The 20,866-nt window shown below is 51.6% G+C and overlaps 1 protein-coding gene across 2 annotated transcripts in view; it reads right to left on the bottom strand.

Annotated features, from left to right (window-relative positions):
- Positions 1–17,551, bottom strand: part of CSMD2 (CUB and Sushi multiple domains 2) — a 683,179-nt gene extending 665,628 nt beyond the window's left edge. For both annotated transcript variants that reach the window (XM_055586466.1, XM_055586467.1), the window contains exon 1: positions 17,283–17,551. In XM_055586466.1, coding sequence (XP_055442441.1) covers positions 17,283–17,475 — 193 coding nt within the window. In that variant the 5' untranslated portion in view covers positions 17,476–17,551. The remainder of the gene's footprint in view (positions 1–17,282) is intronic.
- Positions 17,552–20,866: the final 3,315 nt, after the last annotated feature.

Below are 20,866 nucleotides of genomic sequence, written 5' to 3'. Positions count from 1 at the left end.
GAAAGGTCTAGAAGCCAAAAGAGAGGCTTGGCTTTGGAAAATAGGAAGTCATGTGGCGCCCGGGGCTGGAGCATTCGCCCGGAGTGGGGAGGGTGGAAGGCGGATGACAGGGGCTGAGAAATACGTTGGCAGACACTCTCCCAGGAAGCAAGAGCAGGGAAGGAGAGAGACGGGGTGACAGCCAGAAGCGGGTGCAGAGTCAAGAAGGGATGTTGTTTGCTGTGTTTTTAAGATGAAAACAAAGTGTGTTTCTGGGCTGATGGAAAGGAAGCAGCACAGGGAGGGGTTGGAGAAATGGGGAGCGGAGTCTCCAATTAGCCCATCAAAAACAGCAACATTCCCGGGTAGCAGGGCACGGCACCCTCGGGGCTTTCTACCTGAAGTTCGGCAGCAAGGTTCACGCAGCTGTTTCCTTTCATGTCCACATTATGTGATGTAGGAAACAAGGATGTTTGGGAGAACAAGTGGGTGAAGCTGCCCTAGAGATGAGAACAGTCCCAAGATACAGCCTGTGGTTCAGAGTGACATGGAGCCGGAAGCAGGATACGCCAGGACTAAGCTGAGGGGGAGAGGCCAACAAGAACCAGATCAAGAGCAAAGAGAGGAAGGAGGTTGGGTCAGATTACCTTCTAGGTTCCAGACTTCTCTGATGTGTTAAGACTCTGTCTGCCGGGGCACGGGACATGGGTTTGAGGACGGGAGGATTCCACATGCCGCAGGGCAGCTGCACACCCCGTATGCCACACCCACTGAACCTGTGTGCCCTAGGGCCCGTGCTCTGCAACAAGAGGAGCCACCGCAATGAACCGCCTGTGCTCTGCAACTAGAGAGCAGCCCCTGCTAACCGCGACCAGAGAAAGCCCATGTGCAGCAACAGACCCAGCGCAGCCAAAAATAAACAAAATCTACTAGCTACAGCCTTAAAAAAAAAAGGAAATGTGAGTTAAGAACAAGCCAATTCAGTTAAAAAAAAAAAACTCGTTCAAAATCTGAGGCCTGGGGACATTGGGTGAGTCCAGATACTCACAAATATACCCTTTACCACCCTATATGACCCTAATTTCTTCAGACTGATCAGTTCTTTTTTTTTCTTTTTTTACTAAGGTGTTAATGGCTAACAGTTCTCAAAATACTGAATTTTTAATAATGCCTTCCAACTCAAATATTCCAGCAACACCAGGATCTTTCTGAAACACAAGCTGACCCAGAGCAGCTCTTCCATTGCTCTGCATCGAAAATTCCCACCACGCCCTTGCCCAGCCTCTCAGCAGTGCTTCACCTGAGGAAATGTGCTGTATCTGGTGCAGCAACGGCAAACAAAAAGGAAATCCACAGTGTCTCTGCTGCTCAGAAAGCAGCTTCCAGGGGGATTCAGTTGGACCTGGCCACCACCTGGTGAGCATTCACTCATCCAGTCAGTACTGACTGAGCATCTACCAGGCTCCAGGCACTGTCCTAGGTGCTGGGGACACAGCGGTGAATAAAGGAACCCAAACCTTATCAGTGGGGCACAGCTTTATGTGGACACAAGGCAGGAAAGCTGCATGCTGAGAGGTGGGCAATCACAGACCTTTGCAGGCAAGACAGTGAAGCTGCAATTCTAGGAAGCTTCCTGGCAAAGCCTTGGGCCACACGTTGGAAATCAGGGACCTCGTATTTCCCAAACTTAACTGATTATGAAGTCTTTTTCTCCCAGGGCACTCATTTAATAGTCCCTACCCCACTTCCTGAAACTCAATAAACCCTTGGCTAAATGAATGATGCTTCCCCACCTCCCAGAGAACTTTCTGTCTTAGCATCCCTATTTGCATAACTGGCCCTCTGCCTTGGTTTCCCTGCGGAGTCCCTGACAGCTCACAGGGACCCACAGACTTCCTAAATGCCCCTCCACTGGGTTAAGGCCCCTCCCCCTGGCAGGGGATCTCCTCCACCCAGAAACAAACCTGGACAGCTTGGCCCCACCCTTGGGAGCTTCCTCTCCAGTGTGCCCTGACCCTTATCCTGACCGCACCTGGCTGCCTGCCTTAGCCTACCTGCCCTGCCTCTGTCCTAAACTGAAGCTGCTTTCCACCAACAGGCCCCAGGACAAAGGCATTTAGGTGTTTTGTGTCCGCTCTTCAAATCAGGAATAATAGGAGTTAGCACAGAAGGAAGTCAAGGATAAGACTCCCCTGAGTGTCCTGCTTTCTCACCTAACAGATCAGGGGCTGGTAGAAGGACATGGTGAATCAGGAGCTCAGAGCTGCCAGGCCCGTCCTGACCAGCAGGCCTTTTGTCAAGCGCACTAAGCAGTTTAGGAATGGAATGCAGGCCTGTGGGGCTGGGATGCTTTCCCAGTCCCCTAGGGGGGCCGCTGAAGCACAACAGCACTAATCTGGTCACGTCTGGGGTCCCTGCTCCATCAGGGCTCAGCTGAGAGGAAAGGAGTGGGGAGAGGGAGCAGGAAGCCCTTCCTCTGTTGATTCTTGGGTGAGGTCAAGGTCAGGATCATTGCAGAGGAGTGGATGGTTGAAGGCCCATCTCCTCTGGGTTCCACCTTCAGGCTGGGGAGCTGCATGTTTTAGAGGTTCCTAGGGGGGCACCCCACTCCAGTACTCTCGCCTGGAAAATCCCACGGACGGAGGAGCCTGGTAGGCTGCAGTCCATGGGGTCGCTAAGAGTCGGACACAACTGAGCGACTTCACTTTCACTTTTCACTTTCATGCATTGGAGAAGGAAATGGCAACCCACTCCAGTGTTCTTGCCTGGAGAATCCCAGGGACAGGGGAGCCTGGTGGGCTACTGTCTCTGGGGTTGCACAGAGCCGGACACGACTGAAGTGACTTAGCAGGGGTCGCTAGGAGTCGGAGGCGACTGAGCAACTTCACTTTCACTCTTCATTTTCATGCACTGGAGAAGGAAATGGCAACCCACTCCAGTGTTCTTGCCTGGAGAATCCCCGGGACAGGGGAGCCTGGTGGTGAAGTGACTTAGCAATAGCAGCAGCAGCAGCCAACAGACTTCATGTGCATAATAATAATAGGAACTTGTTAAAGATGCAGCTTCCACACCATGCTCCAGGGTACTATGATTTAGAAGATTCGGGGAGGACCTGAGAATCTACATTTGTAACTGAGCAACCTGGGCTTCCCTTATGGCTCAGCAGATAAAGATCTGCCTGCAATGCAACTCAGGATCAACCCCTGGAGCGGGAAGATCCTCTGGAGGAGGAAATGGCAACCCACTCTGGTATTCTTGACTGGAGAATTCCATGGACAGAGGAGCCTGCTGGGCCACAGTCCAAAGGGTTGCAGAGGGTTGGACACGACTGAGCAACTAACACACACATTCGTTCACTCATTCATTTGGCCTGGGTACAGCGATGGTTAAGCCTGTGGGCTCCTGAATCAGACTACTTTAAATCCAGGCTCTCTTCCTTCCTAGCTATAGGATCTTGGCCAAGTAACTTGATCTCCTTAAATCTGTTTTCTCAACTGCAAAATGAGTGCTTTCTTTGAAGGGCCACGAGGTTTAGGGAGGGGAGCCTGCCGCTCTCAGCATTTCCCGAGTGCTCCTTAAAAGACCACTTCCAGCTTCCAGGAAGGTGGTGCTGATGGACAGGATGATGATGCAAACTTGACATCTCCCAGTCACAGCTTTCTGCCTCAAGCTTTAGTGAAGGCTACTCCCTCTGCTTAGGACCCCCTACGCTCATATGGAAAGAAAGTGAAAGTCGGACGTCTGCTTACTCTTGGAGAGCCTGCTTGTTCTCCTGGGGGAAGCCTGTCCTGCCATCTGTCTCCCTCCTATATTCTCTTAGAGTTCCCTGGGCCTTTGGGAACATGTCACTGTGCTTGGGAAAGGCACTTGGTTGTAAATGCTATTTGTATCCCTGACCCCTGGGCTAGGGCCACTACACTAAGGGCCCAGTGAGTGTTCCAGTGACCCAGTCCACAGGTCCTAAGCAGATGGGAGCAGCTAAAGGCCTTGAAAATCCTCCTTGTTGACAGAGCTGCTGGGCCAAAGTCTGGCTAAAGGAAAGGCCATGGAGATGGCAGGTCCTAGGTGAGAAGGGGGTAGAGATCGAAGGTCAACCCTTTGAAGGGATAGAGGCAACAAGGTCAAAGGTCAGGAGGAGGCTCAAACTGATGGTGAGGCTGGGAGTATGGAGGAGGATGACTCTACAATGAGAATGAAGAGTCTTGGTGTCAGGAAAGTAACAGGGCTGGGAAAAAAGGAGGGAGCAGGAAAGGAAGTGGGCAGGAGATAACTGGAGAGTTTGGAAGAGGAGTCGGGAGGGAACAGAGGAGGCAGAATGATGAAAATGCGCAGGGCACACACGACTTGGACAAGGCGGAATGCAGCAGGTGTCTCCAGGAGATGGAACATTTCAGTGGCCTGCGATGCCATCCCCAAGCAGGTGGATGAACTATTCTTATTTCCTTTCTTGAAGAAAGCTGTGGGATGTTCTCACTGGGGCAGGATCAACAGAACTGTGATTCACAATCCACAATGTATTACACGGGCTTTGTGGACTTCAGACAGTTCTAGCAAAGGTTTTAGCCTCTCTGGGCAGGCGGGGAACAGGGTAGAAAAAATGAGGATGCCCTCGTCTCCTCCTTGCTGACCTCTCCCTGTGGGGCACCAGGACCTGCCTTCCCCAGCAGTGCCCTGGTACCATACGCTCCCTCGTCACACCACCTTCCTTCAAGACCTGCGCCAGCCTGCCTAGCCGACAGCGCCACTCCCGCTCCAGACTCCCCACTCGGTTAGCCGACCTCCACATTGCACTGAGCTTATTCCAGACCTTGAACATGCCTCACATCCGCCCAACCAAGAGCTTGTGCTGGTACGTTTCCATGCTGGAATCCTTTCCCCTTCTCTTCGTTTGCTCTCTGCTCTCTATCCCGCAAGTCTCAGCCTACACATTGCTTATTCTAGGAGCTTCCCTTACCCCTTGAGTCTGGATAGTGGTTCCTCTTTTTTGTGTGTGGCAAAATACATATAATATAAAAGTTACTATATTAACCATTTTTAAATGTACAGTTCAGGAGTGTTGAGGATTCACATTGTGTGGAACCATCACCACCATCCATCTCCAGAATTCTTCTCATCTTGCAAAACTGAAGCTCTGTTCATTAAACAATGTCCGCCCCCATTCCCCTCAGTCTCTGAACCCTTAGTTCCAGTGACCACCATTCTACTTTCTGTCTCTATGGATGTGACTTCTCTGGATACTTCATATTAACTGGAATCATACAGGATTTATTCTTTTGTGACTGGATAATTCCTTGGTGGCTCAGCTGGTAAAGAATCCACCTGCAATGCGGGAGACAGGGGTTCGATCCCTGGGTCGGGAAGATTCCCTGGAGGAGTGCATGGCAACCCACTCCAGTATTCTTGCCTAGAGAATACTTCCATGTGTCCATAGAGAATCTCTACGGACAAAGGAGCCTGGCGGGCTATAGTCCATGCAGTTGCAAAGAGTCGGATACGATTGAGGGACTAAGCACAATTTCACTTAACATAATATCTTCAAGGCTCATCCAAGTTGTAGAATATAGAGTCTCTTCTCTTAAGGCTGAATAATATTCCACTGTATGTAGATGCCACATTTTGTCTATCCATTCATCCATTAATAGATACGGGTTATCTCTACCTTTTGGATATCGTGAGCAATGCTGCTGTGAACAGTGGATAGTTGTCTCTCTTATGTTCCCTTATCTTTGAAACTTGTCTGTAACCCCCAATGCATTCAAAAGCTGAGGCCCAGCACACATGCTTCATAAACACCCCCTGAAGGACTGAGTGAAGCTTCACATTCTCTAAGTGTGGTACACATCAAGTAATTAATTTGTACTTTAACTGGCACCGTCCAAAACACAGGGCTCTGAGCCAAGAGAAAGACCTCCCATAGGATTTGAGAGCCCTGTGTGGACAGGAAGACTCTAGGATTCCTCAAGCCCTCCATACAGAGCACCAGCCCTGTAGGAGGATGGACCCAGGTGGGCCTGCAAGCCCACCCGGACACTTGGCTCATCAGTGCCCCCATATGTCCCAACTTCTGCCTTCCACAAAACACTGATGGATCTGACTACCTCAAAACAAAGCCTCTCTGTCCAAAGAGAAACATCATAAACAAAACAGACAGATGGAAGACTGGGAGAAGTTATTTGGAATCTATAAAATTGACAAAGGGCAATATCTGGAATATAAAAGAAACTCCTGCAAATCAAACCCAGGTTTTTTTAAATTAAGATAGGAAGTCTAATTAAAAGAATGGGCAAAGGATATGACTAGGCAATTCACAAAAAGAGAAGCTCAAACAACTAACAAGCATATAAGAGATATTCACATTTGTCATAAGAGAAATGTAAAATAAAAGAGTGAGCTGGCACTTTAAACTCATCAGAATGGCAAAAATTAGAAAGGTGGACAGTATTAAGTATTGGTGATGATATGGGAAGATAGAAACTCTTGTGCACTCTTGGTGGAAGTGAGCCCTAGCTCAGCCATTCTGTAAAACATTATGACAGAACAGAGAAAATTAATATGCTAACTCAGGGATCCCAATTCTCCACTTTGTATAGCCCAGAATTATTCTCATGCAGGGTTCCAAGAGAGCATGTAGGAGGACGCTCTTCAGAACTGCAAGTGTAGCCAGGAGGAGCTACAGGCGAGCCAAGGGTCTAGTCCCAGGCGAGCTGATACAGGAAATGTGATGGATGCACAATTCATAACGCAGTCAGGACTAGACACATACAAGGAGCAGGGCTAGATCTGTAAAATTACAGTACTAAGTAAATAAATCAGTTCACTATATTTATATAAATTTACATATGCACACAAAACAACCCTACATATTTTATAAGGATCCATGCATATTTCAAGATATATATAAAATATATTGGGCTTTCCTTGTGGCTCAGCTGGTAAAGAATCCATCTGCAATGTGGGAGACCTGTGTTCAATCCCTGGGTAGAAGGGAAAGGCTACCCACTCCAGTATTTTGGCCTGGAGAATTCCTGAAGAAGTCCATGGGGTCACAAAGAGTCAGACATGACTGATCAACTTTCACTTTCACAAAATATATTAGAGTTGGTACTGACGGAGGAAGGCAACAATAGCCTTGGGATCAGGGATAAATGAAGGAAAAATTTTTTAAAAATAAAACCAGACAGGAGCCTTTCATAGACAGATGATCACAAAGTGTCATGATCTGAGGGTAGGTCAATTCCATGTTATGCTCAAAAAAGAAAAGGAAAAAAGCAGGAAGCAAAAAAACCCCAGCTGTTCCTTCCACATGACCAGGAAAACTATCCTTGTAAGCATTTTCCCTCTTTCCATGTTTCTAGGAACAAAGTGTCACAGGAGATGCGGGTCCCAGTGGTTGTCAAACACAGGGAATTTTTCTTGCTAGAATTAAAAGGCCTCGGGGTAAATCTTGTCCCTTGGATGGATGTGTTAGTGAAAAATGAAGCCCTAGCAGTCACCTCTCCCAGACTGAGCTCAGGAAAGCTGCCCCAAGGTGGGTGGGTAGGTCGGGAGGAGACTGCAGTGGATTATCTGAGGAGCAGTGGACGGGAAGTCCTGTGTCTTCTCTTTCAGTTTCTCAGGATCAGGGCCAGGAAGCTGAGAGAGTCTGCCCTTCTTCACCCCCTGCCCCTACCCCCTGACACACAGCCAGGCAGGCCACCTGCAGAGACGGGAGATGCGCATCTCAGTAGGGTCTCCCACTGGGCGAGGGTTACACAGTGACCTGTTCAAAAATCTCTGGATCTTTCTTGTTTTGTTGATTAAATAGCTTCCAAGACCAGCATTACACAGATATGGGGGGGTATTAACATTCTTCTTTTACAGACAAGGAAATCAGGCCTAAGAAGGAGAAGTGAGATGTAGAGGAATACCCAAAGCTGAAAAACTAGTTTCCTGACTCTCAGGCCAAATTTCAAGAAACATATCAAATACTAATATACCAGAACATCTTCCTTCCAGCTGTGAACCTCCCATAGGTCAGCACTTCACAAATGACCAGGCCAGGAAGACAGGGCCACACAGGTCCCCGGCAGGAGGGAGGCCACCTTTGAGGTGGCAGTTATCATGCTAGGGACATTCTATTTTCTTTTTTAATTTTTATTTTATATTGGAGTTGAGTTGATTAACAATGTTGTGTTAGTTACAGGTGTACAGCGAAGGGACTCAGTTATCCACAGACATGTATCTATTCTTTTCCAAGTTCTTTTCCCATTTAGGTTATTATAGAATACTGAGCATAGTTCCCTGTGCTATACAGTAGGTCCTTGTCGGTCATGGATTGAAAATAAATCATTAAACTTTCACCTCTTTTTTGTTGCTGAGTAATGATTCCCAGGTGGCTCAATGGTAAAAAAAAAAAAAAACAAAAACACACACACAAAAACAAAAAAATCCGCCTACCAATGCAGGAGATGTAGAGGATGCGGGTTCAATCTCTGGGTCAGGGAGATCCCCTGGAGTAGGAAATGGCAACCCACTCCAGTATTCTTGCCTGGAAAATTTCCTGGACAGAGGGGCCTGGCAGGCTACAGCCCATGGGGTCACAAGGAGTGGGACACGACTGAGGATCCAAGCACACGACGGGCCAGAGCCCACACCCCATCACCAAGCCTCACCCAATCCCTGACCCTCTCTCCACCCTGGACTCCCACCCCTGACACGGCAGTGGGGAAGCAATGAGGGCCAGGAGGTGGTGAGACTCAAGCTGGACTGGAGAGTCAGGTAGCAACCCACATACAAACCTCCTGGGCCCTGAGTTGACTCTACCACATTAGCTCATCTCAGAAAGGACCATCAATCATCCCACACAAAATGCCTGCACATCCTCTGATAATTCACTTGTATCTCAAATGGTCTAACTTTCAAAGTCTCTGCTTTCTCTCTTTCAAGTTACAACTGTCACACTTGCTTTCTTTCAATCAATAAACAGATGTAGCTACTTAATAATGGGCCTTATTCTATTTCCTATTTGAAAGCCAAGAAGATGGACACATAATTTTTTGAGGTTTCTAGACTATAATTGCACTTAATTGAGTATAAATGAGACATGGGCAGGGAGCAAGGCTATTTGTGCCGTAATATGAACCCTTATTTTCTGCTCCAGACCACACGGAAGATTCTCAAATAAGTTTCTGGTGCTCTCAGTAATTTAAAACTATACATACATTATTTTTAGCATCATAAGAGTTCCTTATAATGATGATTTTCAAGGATAAAATTGATATCCCCTGAGAGATCAATCCGGTTTTAAAATTTTCCAACAATAAGACACAAATAGGGAGAAAGTGAAAGGCAGTTTCCAGGGCGGGGGGACCTCTCAAAAGAGGACATCAGAGAGGTGACCCCCTACGGCATCCAGAGTTTTGTTTTCTGTGGGTATAGCCACCTCACTACCTCTGTGGTGAGCACAGTACCTTTCTCTGATGCTGGGTTTGACATGAGCTGCACTGGGGCTCCGGAGAAGGCAATGGCACCCCACTCCAGTACTCTTGCCTGGAAAATTCCATGGGTGGAGGAGCCTGGTAGGCTGCAGTCCATGAGGTCGCTAAGAGTCAGACACGACTGAGCAACTTCACTTTGACTTTTCACTTTCATGCATTGGAGAAGGAAATGGCACCCCACTCCAGTATTCTTGCCTGGAGAATCCCAGGGACGGGGGAGCCTGGTGGGCTGCTATCTATGGGGTCGCACAGAGTCGGACAAGACTGAAGCGACTTAGCAGCAGCAGCAGCAGCACTGGGGCTTCTGCCATGTGCTAGCACATTTCTCTGATAGAGTTCATGGTGGTGGCTACACAGGAACCCCAATATCTCCCTTAAGATTGACCCCCTAATAGTAGACAGTGGGGTCAGCACCCTTTTAGGATCTACACCAAGGTGGAACCAAGGGCTAATGGGGACTTTCTATCTGCTAGAAATTTCAGGGTTCAGGCACATGAGGAACTGAGGAGTTCTGGGAAGGAAGATAAAGATGCTACAATAATGGGAGGCAGGTTAGGTTGTTTCTGGTCCCCTCCTTAATTTCCCATTTCCTCATAATGCCCACCCAGTTGGCTATATACTCCCATTACATCTCTCAGTCCTTCCTTCCAATTCACCTAACCCAAGCCACTCCAATACACCCTAACTCCCCCATCTCACTCCATCCCACCATAACACATTCACTCCACTCTGCCACATTTTGATTGTCCCACTACACTCCAGTCCAACTCCTCCATCCCACCTTATCCCATCCCATCCTAGTCCCTTCTGATTCAATCTTTCCCACTCCACTCTATCCGACCCCAGTCAATTTCCTGAACACTCTATATCTCACCCACTCAATCCCACTTCAAACCATCATATTTTACTCAATCTTATTCCATTTCATTCCACCACCCATCCCAGTCCATCCCAATTCTTTCGCTCTATCCCATCCCAACACATCCCAGTTTACTCTTGATCCTACCACAAGTCACTCCTTCCTACTTCACCTCAGTCCATCCCAAATCCTCCTGTTTCTTCAGTCCCACCCCCATGATATTCCATTCCATCTACTCCCCTCCCGTCTCCTGCTTGGCCAAAGTTCTCATTTCTTAACGTGCACAGGGCATGACCATTCTTCATGTCATGTGAAACTAAGAGAAAAGCCAAAGGGCCCTGGAGATCTAAAAGTTAAGTGTATATTGGGATAGAGGAGGGGAAAAAGATATAGAATCTCATCCTTATTTTTTTCAAACAACTTCCAAAATGCCTACTCTATTGATAAGGAATCAAAAGCATGCTCTTATTATGTCTTGAATTTGTACAGGCATAAAAAAAGCATCTCATCTTTAAAGGTGGGGTATGAAAAGGGAGTTGAGTTCCCGAGCCCAGAAAGGAAATAAGTATGAGCTTCATGTTTCCTTTAACTTACAAGAACCAGGGAAGAGCTTTAAGAAACACACCATCATTTTCTAGTTGAGAATTCCCCACACTGTAGAGCCTACCATTTGCTTTCTGTGGGCAAGCCAAATTCCATTCAAAGTCACTGAATCCTGAGACAGTGTCTCTGTGAGGCGGAAAACTCTGAGATAACCCTGCATTTGCAGGTTCACCCAGATGTCCCCCTGTTGTCATGGAAAATCTCTGTAGCAGGTAAAGAAGAGAGATTGGGAAGCCATATCCCAGGTGGCCCTAGTAGTAAAGAAACCGCCTGCCAATGCTGGAGATATTAAGAGACGCAGGTTCATTGCTGGGTGGGAAGATGCCCTGGAGGAGAGCATGGCAACCCACTTCAGTACTGTTGACTGGAGAATCCCCATGGACAGAGGAGCCTGGTGGGCTACAGTCCATAGGGTCACAAAGAGTCGGAAAGGGCTGAAGCGAGACAGCACTCACACCACCAAGAGGGAAACCAAAGGAAGGCAATGTCAGTGATGCTCTCCAACCTCTAGGAGGCGCTAGAGAGCCTTCCCTTTTCAGCCCTCTAGGGATGGCGGAGCCTGGTGGGCTGCCGTCTATGGGGTCGCACAGAGTCGGACACGGCTGAAGCGACTTAGCAGCAGCAGGGGTGGCAAAGCATCAGACGCCACTGAGCGACTAAGCACAATACAGCACAGGAAGAGCTATGATGACCTGGGCTGATGGCTGGATGAGAAGGCCAGGTTCTAATGAGCGCGCTTTCAGTGGGAGGAGCGAGAAGAAAGACTCTTGCTGACGCTAATGGCATCTTAGAGTGCTACAGAATCAGACCTGTTTCTCAGAATTCTAAGAGGCTGGTGCAGAAAGCAAAAAGACAGTAGTCGCAGCAGCAGAGGTAGTGGCAGCATCTAACATATAAAACACTGAATGCTAACCGCAGGTCCCGCACCGTGACAGATGCTTTCCATGAATTAAAAGGGTGAGTCCTAGAGTCAAGGTAGCTCTGAGGTTCAATCTTGTTTCCTCTCCTATCTGCTCTATAACCTTGGCCAAACTGCTTAATTTCTGAGTCTCAGTCTCTTCAAACATGATATTATAGCACCTGAATTGTTGTGAGAATTGAATAGTAATGTCTGTAAAGCACTTAAACAGCACTCAGTAAAAGAGAGTTATTATTAGTAATATGCAGAAGGACCTAGCGCTGTCTCCCACACGGGGATACACCTTCAATGCTTCCCACTCCTCCAAGCCCCTTGCCTTGGAAAAGTCCAAGAGTGCAGTCAGAGAGAAAGAGGGAAACTTGGGCTCCAGAAAGCCTGCCTCTGATCCTTTCAACAAGTGTTGACTGAGTGTCTGCTCTGTGCTGTGTGTTCACAGAGCCTTAGGGAATAAAGGCGGACATTGTCTCATTAAACAGGAAATTCCAATATGTCCTGATGAGTTTTACGATACGAAGGGTTTTACAACCTGGGGAGTTGTGAGAGCTCACAGCAGAGTTCAGTGGAAAGGAACTGAACTCTGGGACTAGAAGCAAATCAAGGATGACTTTGCAGTCATCCCCGAGGAGCTGTGAGGGAGATGGACGGACCATAGCTGCTTGAGAGGCTGGAAGTTTGGGATCAGGGCCTCAAGTGCCAAAGCAGCACAGCATCACTGATGCACAAGCCCAGAGGGAAAGGCAGGACAGAGACAGGCCACCTGTGCGGAAGGCTTCCCGGGCTGTAGCACTTCTCCTTAGACCTCAGATAACAGCGTGGTTGCCAGTGAAGGATTCTGGATCAGGCAGACCTGTGTTCAATCCCTGGTTGACTGGTTATGTGCATAAGTTATGTGTCCTCTCTGAACCTATTTCTTCATGGATAATAGAGGGAGACTGATATTGCCAGCCTCACTGGGTTGCTGTGAGGGTCAAGTTAATAGACACCAAGTGCTTGGGTTGCCATCAGGACTCAGTGGACACTGGCTGTTACTGTCACTCCCCTGGGTACCCAGACAGTTTTCTGAGCAGGATGAGTGGAGGAGAATACACAGACTCCCTAGCAGAGTCTTTTGTCCTCGGTGTTCTTGTTCCAGGTCCATCTTCCCCTCCATGGGCACAATCGATATGTATGTGCTGAGTCTGTTTCATCTCTGGTTTTTCTAATCCTTTCCAAAGTGCAGTGATAACTTGGCCCTTTTGCAGGTGGGCAGCCTGAACCTTGGGGAGGTCTGAAGATCAGCTACTTCTCTAGCAAGGAACGTGTGGCTCTGCTGAGCCCTCAGAGTCCCTTAATCCTGCTGGTATGACAATGATGATAAAACAGAGGCAGGTGAGACACCTGGGGCAAGGTGACGTCACTGAAGCCACCTGCTGGACTCTTCTAGACATACCCAAACCTTGCAGTGTCCAAGCTCCAGCAATCTAGTTCTCCAATGCCATTCCACATCACCTTCAACAATGCTCACCTTGATCAAAACTACACTGTCACCAGCCCAAGATATGGTCAACTCTCTCTGCTGTGGTCAGCTTATTTTTTAAAACCATAAACCCACAGCTTAATCACAAATGGAAATTCAAACCCATACATCACTGTCTTTCCTGGGTGTGGTGGGCAGGGTGTATGCTCAGGGCATGTCCTTGTGTTGGTTCTAGAACCTAAGGAGATGTCTTACCAATCTGTGACATTGGTTCTAGGGGGAAAGCAACTGAAGAACAGGTCTTTGTCATCTCATCACCTCTGCAAACCAGCTGGTGATTCTTTGATCCCTAAAACTCTTGATTTAGCCTTATCAGACCCTAGAAAACTGTCCACAAAAGAAATACTTTTAAAAATCATCAGCCAATTTAACAACCATCTATCAAGCACCAGTTCTATGCCAGGTCCTGAGCTGGGTGCTGGGGATGCCAGGAGAAATAAAGCACTGGCCTTGCCCTCAGGGAGCTCACAGTTCCACACAAGAGGCAGATAAATAACTACTTTGAATATGATTCCATGGGTATGGCCAGCGCTCCAGTTTTCAAGAGGCAAAGCAGGGAAAATTCTTTTTTCTTTTTTTTTTTTAATAACTTGATGTTTGATTTCTTTCAAAGCAACGAAGTGGTTAGCATGGGAAAAATCAGAACTTTGTAGGCATGTCTCATATTTACAGTTTAACATTGCCTTTATTTTAAATTACTTAAGGAAATGGGAAGCACAACAGTCTTTTCAGTGCTCAGAGCTGCTTAATCCAGAGAAAAGTAGCTAGGTTTGAGAACAATTGAGAGAATGAAACTGACAGAAAGTGATGGTAACCTGATAAGGATGATTTGAGGATAATCCTAAGGTTCCTGGCTGGGTAACTGGGAGGCTACAGGTACCAGCAGCCTCCTTGGGGGATACTGGAGGTTGGGTGCAGAGCTAATGAGTTTCCTTTGGAAAAGAAACATCCAGGTGAAGATGTCCAAGAGTCAGCCGGATATGCAGGCTGTCTAGATCCAGAGCTTCCGTGGGCTCGGAAGCCAACAGACATATATCGGGAGAAGCATCTTGGCAGGGGAAATCTGTCTGGAAGCTTCAGAGTGTGGCAGAGGAAGAAATGGGCCTGGATGAGCTCACCCAGGGAGGAGTGAGAGGAAATGAGGAAAAGCATAAGAAATGGAACACCGCAGGAAGCCAGATTTTCAGGAGGGGCATAAGTGCTACTATTAGAAACTGGGAAGGAACAGCCAAGAGGTAGGAGAAAAACCAGCCAAGCACGGTGTCCCAGAAGCCCAAGGAAGAGAAATTTTCAAAGGAGTAATCCAGAGTTCACAGTCACAGACAGGTAAAGGAAAAGAAAGGAAAAGTTGATGGGTTTGGCAATTGGGGTGGTCGGCGGTGATCTTTCCTAGAGAAATCCAGTCCTGGGGACAGAAGCCAGACAGCAGGGAGTGAACAGTGGCACAGAAAGTGAGCTCAAGACCGATTCTAAGAGAGTTGACTTGTAAATCAGAAAGAAAGATGGGACAGGAGCTGAAAGGTCAACAGGACCGAGAAGCCAGGTTGGCCTGTTTTCTGTTAAATTTTTCAAGGGAAACAAAAGGCAGGAGAGTGACTGATCTATTATAGGGAGAGAGAAAGCAAGGGTTGGAGGGTCTCTAGGGAGGCTGGGGGTGGGGAAAGTGTGGAGGCACGGCTGGAAAGGGTCAGGGTCCAAGTTAAAGGCAGATAAGGAGGTTCCGCCTTTTAAATCCCATACTCATTTTATCCAGTCATCACTGGGCCAAGGAAGGGAGACAGCCCAGTCCTGAGCGTCTTTTAAAGTCAACAGTGTGAAGAGAACACAAAATAAATGTGCTTCCCTCTAATGTGCCAAATCCTGCCATCATTTGTCACCGAGTCCGTTTCCAAATCTCTGCTGCTCACAAGGCCAACAGCACATCTAAATGCGGGAAGGGTTTAAAAAGAAATGCATTTGGAAGCAGGGGAAGCCAGAGCAGGCCGGCCAGAGAGCAAGCAGCCCCTCCCCCAAGCCATTCAACACCCCCACCCCCAACTTCTCTGGCGACCCAAGAGCTGCACGCCAACAGTTCTCCAGCACAGCCCAAGAGTGCAAGCTCCGGTGAGTTGAGCTTTTTCTTTCCCTGGGGGCATGGCATGCCCAAAGGGCAGGGACAAATCTAGCTGGAAAAACAGCTGGATCCTATGAAGGGTCATCTCAGGTCTGCCAAGCCAGAGCCGGGGCTGCCCCTGGACACACTTCTGAGAGGCCTGACAGCCAGGTAGCAGCCCAGCCATAGACCCACCGCTCATGTGGCAAGTCTGGGTGACCAGCGGCGTCGTTGTGAACCGCGCAGCCACCCAATGGGTGTGGGTGTGCACGAGGGCTGAGCTCCTAGGCGCGCGCACCGCGGGCGCCCCTCTCTGGGTGTCGGCGGCTATGACTCGGCGGAGAAACTGACAAAGTCCGGTCAAGTAGGGATGCGAGAGCTAGGGCTGGCTCAGGGCGCCTTTCCTCACCAGCAACCATATCATTCCGTGCTAAGGAGCTGGCAACACGGTCTGCGGGGACCGGCTCACCAGATGCTGGAGCCCAGCGTGGACCAGAGAGCTCCCCGGGGAAGGGTCGCACTTTCCAAAAAGGGAAAAGAATCTGGAGGTTCGGATGGCCGAAGCCAAGCTTTCAAAGGTTCAATCGGTGGTTTAAAAAATAAATAGAAAACCAACACGGCTCCAGGCCGTAGGGGCCCTCAGTCAAAGCCTGGGCAGCAGGTGTTACGGGTTCCCCCCACCACACACACACACCGTGGGTGTCAGCCTCCGGGCTAAATGAAAATGCGGCCCCAGGTATCGCCGGTTGGACCCGTCCCCACCCGAGGACGCAGAACTTTCTAGGCTGTGGCTAGAGCTGAGCCTCAGAGGGGACCGGGGGGGAAAGTGGGATAGCATTAGTTGAGGCCAGTGATCCCCAATGGGGACTGGGTTCTCTCGAATGTCCGCTTGCCCTCCCAGTCCGCACGCCTCAGCCAGATATCGGCGAAGTTCCGGGACTCGCCGCGCCCGCCAGGTCGGTCCCCCTCCCCGACTCGGTCGCCAGGAGCAGGTCCCGCCGCCCGCGCCGCCGCTGCCGCAGCCCCGGCACTGGGCTGCAGCAGGGCGCGGGAAAGGGCACTTTGGCGCGGAGTGGGAACCGCGGGGAAGGTGGCGGCGCGGAGCCTGGCGGCGACACTCCCTCCCCCGCCCCCGGGCACAGCCCCCGCCCGCGTCTCTCAGCACCCTCTAGCCCCCACCTGAGTCCTCCAGCTCGGCGAGCTCGGGACCCCCGCCCACCTGACCCCCCACCCCCACCCCCCCCACACCCCCCCACCCCCGCTCCCAGCGCAGAGCGCCGAGGAAGGGAGACACTTGGGGAAGGGGGAAGGCGGCCGCAGTCTCTGGGCGGCTTCGGCGGGGGCGCGGGCTTCCGTGGCCAGAAAATGGGCGGGGGCAGGGAAGGGCAGACCCTGCAGACGCGCGAATGGGGAGGGGGCGCGCCGTTCCTCTCCAGCCCCCCTGGACGGGTGTGCCAACCAGGATCGGGAGGCAGGGAGGGCTCCAGGAAAGTTTATCGGGGAAAAGCCTGGCACCTTGGGGGCTGGGAGGCTGAAGAAACTGAAGCCACGGTCCGGGTGCCCCGCAACGCCGGGAGGGGATGTCTGTCTCCCAAGGCCCCCCACACCGGCCGGATCCGGTCAAGTTGCGGCTGGGCTTGGGGGTAGCAGGGAGGGGTGAGGGTAGCGCGGAGGACCGCTGAGGATGGGGGTGAACGGGGGGCGACCGAGGCGAGGCTGAGCAGGAGGGTGGGCGTTGAGGGGGGCGGGAGGTTAAGGGGGAGGGCGGAGGAAGGGACTGGGACCTGGTCGGGGATGGGTGGGCTCAGGGCTCGGGTGGGGTGCGTGGCCGGACTTACCCGCGGCGGCCGAGGCGCTGAGCAGCCCCCAGCCCAGCAGCAGCAGCAGAGGCGGCGGCGTCAGCGGCGGCGGCGGCTGGCGGCCCCAGCGGCTCCCGGCGCCCGGCACGAGCGCCGAAATCTCGGCTTCGGCGCGAGCCCTCCCCGCGGGGCAGCCGCAGCGCCCCAGCTCTCGTCCCCGCGAGCGCGGCATGGCGCGGCCGGCAGCGCCGAGGGAGAGGCTCCGCTCGCCGCCGAGGAGAAAGGAGGTCAGGAGAGCTCTGGAGCTTTTTTTTTCTGCTCGGAAAAAATCCCGGTACGAGGGAGCCCTGAGCTTCTGCGGCTGGAATGAACCAAGTGTCCGCCCGGCCGGGGAGAGGCGCGCTGCGCTCTCGGAAATGACTCGCTCCAATCCCGCTTCGCGGGGTTCGCGCCGGGGGGCGGGGTGGGGGGGTGAATTATCCCCGGATTAATCACTCCGGAGCCGCTTCTCCGCCGCTCCAAATGCTGGGGGTGGAGGCGCAGCAAAGGAGAAAATATTGGGGGGTGGGTGTTCCTCTTCAGCGCCACCTCCACCTCCAGACAAACCACAAATTACATCTAAAGGGTTGTTTATTCCTGTTTGTTTTACAATTGACCAGTTTCTTTTAAGTTCAGTTCTTTCGTCTCCATTTATAAGATCACCCATTAATACACCCCCCCCCCAATACACACACGCGCGCACACACACGGTGATACTGACACACGGGCACTCACACACTGGCGCGAGCGCGCGCGCACACACACACGCCTCTTCCACGTTTGGAAATTAGAATACTGTCTGGGAAAAGGTAACCAAAGAAGGACGCAGTTCCCCAAGTCACAGCTCTTACGAGCTGATCTTGGGTGGCGGCTTTGAACTTGAAATCTGGGGCGGGGGGCGATGCTTAGCAGCCCCATTGGCAGCAGCCTGCTAACCCATCCCAGGAGAAGGGTGTGTGTGCATAGACCCAGGATTAAGAATTGGGGGGCGGGTGGGGCGGGGGCGGGGGTGGGGGAACCTGTGCGTTCGGCTCCCTACGGTCCTTCCCCTACCCTAAGGCAAAAATCTCGGGCTGAAGGGAAGACTGAGTTTGTCTGCTGGGGTAGGGGTTGAGGGGGGTGGGTGTGCAGGTGAGCTTGGTAGAAAGACGGTGCAAGAGTTACTTGTACAATTTATCCTCAAATTAAATAAAAGGACCCGGCTTCTTCGCGTTCTTACCCTCCCCCTCCCAGCCTTGGCCCCAGACCAGACGAGTTTCTCCCAATGGCGTGAGCCCCTCCCCACCTCCTCTCCGCCGCCGCGGCCGCCAGGCCCCAAGGGCTCAGCGCCGGTCCCCACCCCTTCCCCCACCCCCACTCGGTCGCCGTCTCCGTCTCGTCTCTCCGAGGCTCCTCCGTCAGTCACGATGGCTCCTTTGCTGTCTACGCCAAACTCTCAGCGAAAGGGAACAGACGCTGGTGGCCTGGGAGTGAGGGGTGGGGGCTGGGACCAGGAAGAGCAGAGCCTGGGGAGGAGGCCCCCGCCGGCGCGCCAGGTGAAAAGGCACGAGCTGCTGAGCACCCACCTCCTTTGCCCGAGGCCCCCGGGAGAGGCTGCGCTAGCTCTAGGGGGTGGCTAGCCTGAGCTCTAGCATCTGCGAGCCCGGGGGTCTGTGGCCTGCGGTCGGTGGGAATTTCCTGGGAAAGAACGTGGAAAGGGCTTCGGGACTGACGAGCCGAGTAGGGAAAGCGGCCGGCAGGGCCGGAGGAGTGGATGCTGGTCCTTGTCCCCCACTCAAAACTTGCTCCCCAGAGCCACGACCTCGCAGCTCCCTCGATGCCCGGCTCCCTCCTCCACCCCGCGTCGTTCCGGCTTCCAGTATGAGGTCATCCCGCAGCTGGGGAGCCAGCCCCAGGGGCCCCGGTCCGGTGAGAGTCCTCAGAATCGCCGGGCCCCTTCCCCACCCCCCAAACACGCTGGCTTTCTCGCCCCTCCCGACGCCGCCTCGCTGGGTGCCAAGAACCGACCGAACTCCACAGTGAAAGGCTTGCTTTATGTCCCGGGAGCGGCGGGGCGGGGGGGCTTGTCGCTTCCCATTGTCCAGGCCCAGCCCCCCAAGAGAGGGCTCAACTCAACCAGCCAAGCTTTGGCCTTCCAGCCTGCGCCAGCGCTGGAGGGAAGGGAGGGACTGGCTGGGCCTTAAGTGGGGGTGCTGCTGGTGGGCTCTTCCCTGGGGTGGGGCGGGGAAGGGGGGAGCCCTGGCTCCTAAACTTGGGCCTTCTCTCCTGCGGGAGGAGTCCGCTTCCCCCCCCCCCCCAAAAAAAAGGCTCTGGCAGAATCCACCCGGCATCCCGCAGCTGGTCAGGAGAGAGTCTGGACTGTTCTACAATTCTGGGGCTCCAGGCCAGTAGGCTTCCCCCACCCCCTTTTCAGCCCCAGAACTCTGCTGCAACCCACAGCTGATGTTTACCCCAGAAGCCTCCTTGGCAACGGGACATTTGTCATCCTTCTCGCTGGGGGCAGGAGCACCCTTTTAATCCCTGACACCCGCCCAGCTACCGACTTCCTCTGCCATTCCTCCCTCTCTCTGATCTATCTGCATCCACACACATTTCCTGAGGCCTCCTGAGCCCTGGGCCCTGTGCCAGGCTGTACTGTGGGCAGTGCAGAGATGCACAGTGTGTGGCCCTGCCTGGGAAGATGTGGGGCAGAGATGGAAACCCCCACCAGCCCATACAGTGGGGGCAGTGCTGATTGCCAGGACCGAAAAGTCACGTTCCAGGTTACAGATAGTAACAAAGGCACATCAAGACAATCAGCTTTTCTTGGACTTAAGGGATCATAAGGCTAATTTAAGGAGGGAAGTAGGATTTGGGCTGAACCCCGAGGCCTGGATAGAGACTTGGACAAGGTAAAGATTGATTTCCTCAACCGATATTAATTGCGTGTCATTCCATGCCAGACACTGTGCTATAAACACCCGGAGTGAACTGTCCTGGGCTTGATGAAGGCAGGTGATAAATAAACAATTATATACAAAGTTACTAATTAAAGATGCTATTTTAAAAAAGGTCATAGTTGCTGTGAAAAAGAATACACAGGGTATACCTTAATAGATAGATGGTCTGGGAAGGCCTCTCTGAGGTGGTGACCTTCAAGATGAGTTTGGAAATCAGGCAAAATAGCCATGCAAAGAGTTGGAAAATGGAAGGGTAAGGCCCTGAGCAGGGAGGGGAACCGGGGAAGAGGGCTGGGTCTGGGTCAAGGTGAAAAACAGGGACACCTGTTATTCAGAGATGAGGGGAGGATGAAGCCAGAACCAGATCCTGCAGAGTGTCGCAGGGGATGATGAGGAGACTGGAGTTCAGTCTTAGGCAGGGGGAAGCACAAGGTGAGGGGATGATGAGGAGACTGGAGTTCAGTCTTAGGCAGGGGAAGCACAAGGTGAGGGGATGATGAGGAGACTGGAGTTCAGTCTTAGGCAGGGGAAGCACAAGGTGAGGAGATGATGAGGAGACTGGAGTTCAGCCTTAGGCAGGGGAAGCACAAGGTGAATTCGTTTGCTAGGGCTGCTGCCATCATAAAGCAGTGCACACAGTGTGGC

This window comes from Bubalus kerabau, chromosome 6 (assembly GCF_029407905.1).
Source record: "Bubalus kerabau isolate K-KA32 ecotype Philippines breed swamp buffalo chromosome 6, PCC_UOA_SB_1v2, whole genome shotgun sequence".
In the NCBI taxonomy this organism is placed as follows: Eukaryota; Metazoa; Chordata; class Mammalia; order Artiodactyla; family Bovidae; genus Bubalus; species Bubalus kerabau.
This window is presented reverse-complemented; position numbering and strand designations above follow the sequence as displayed.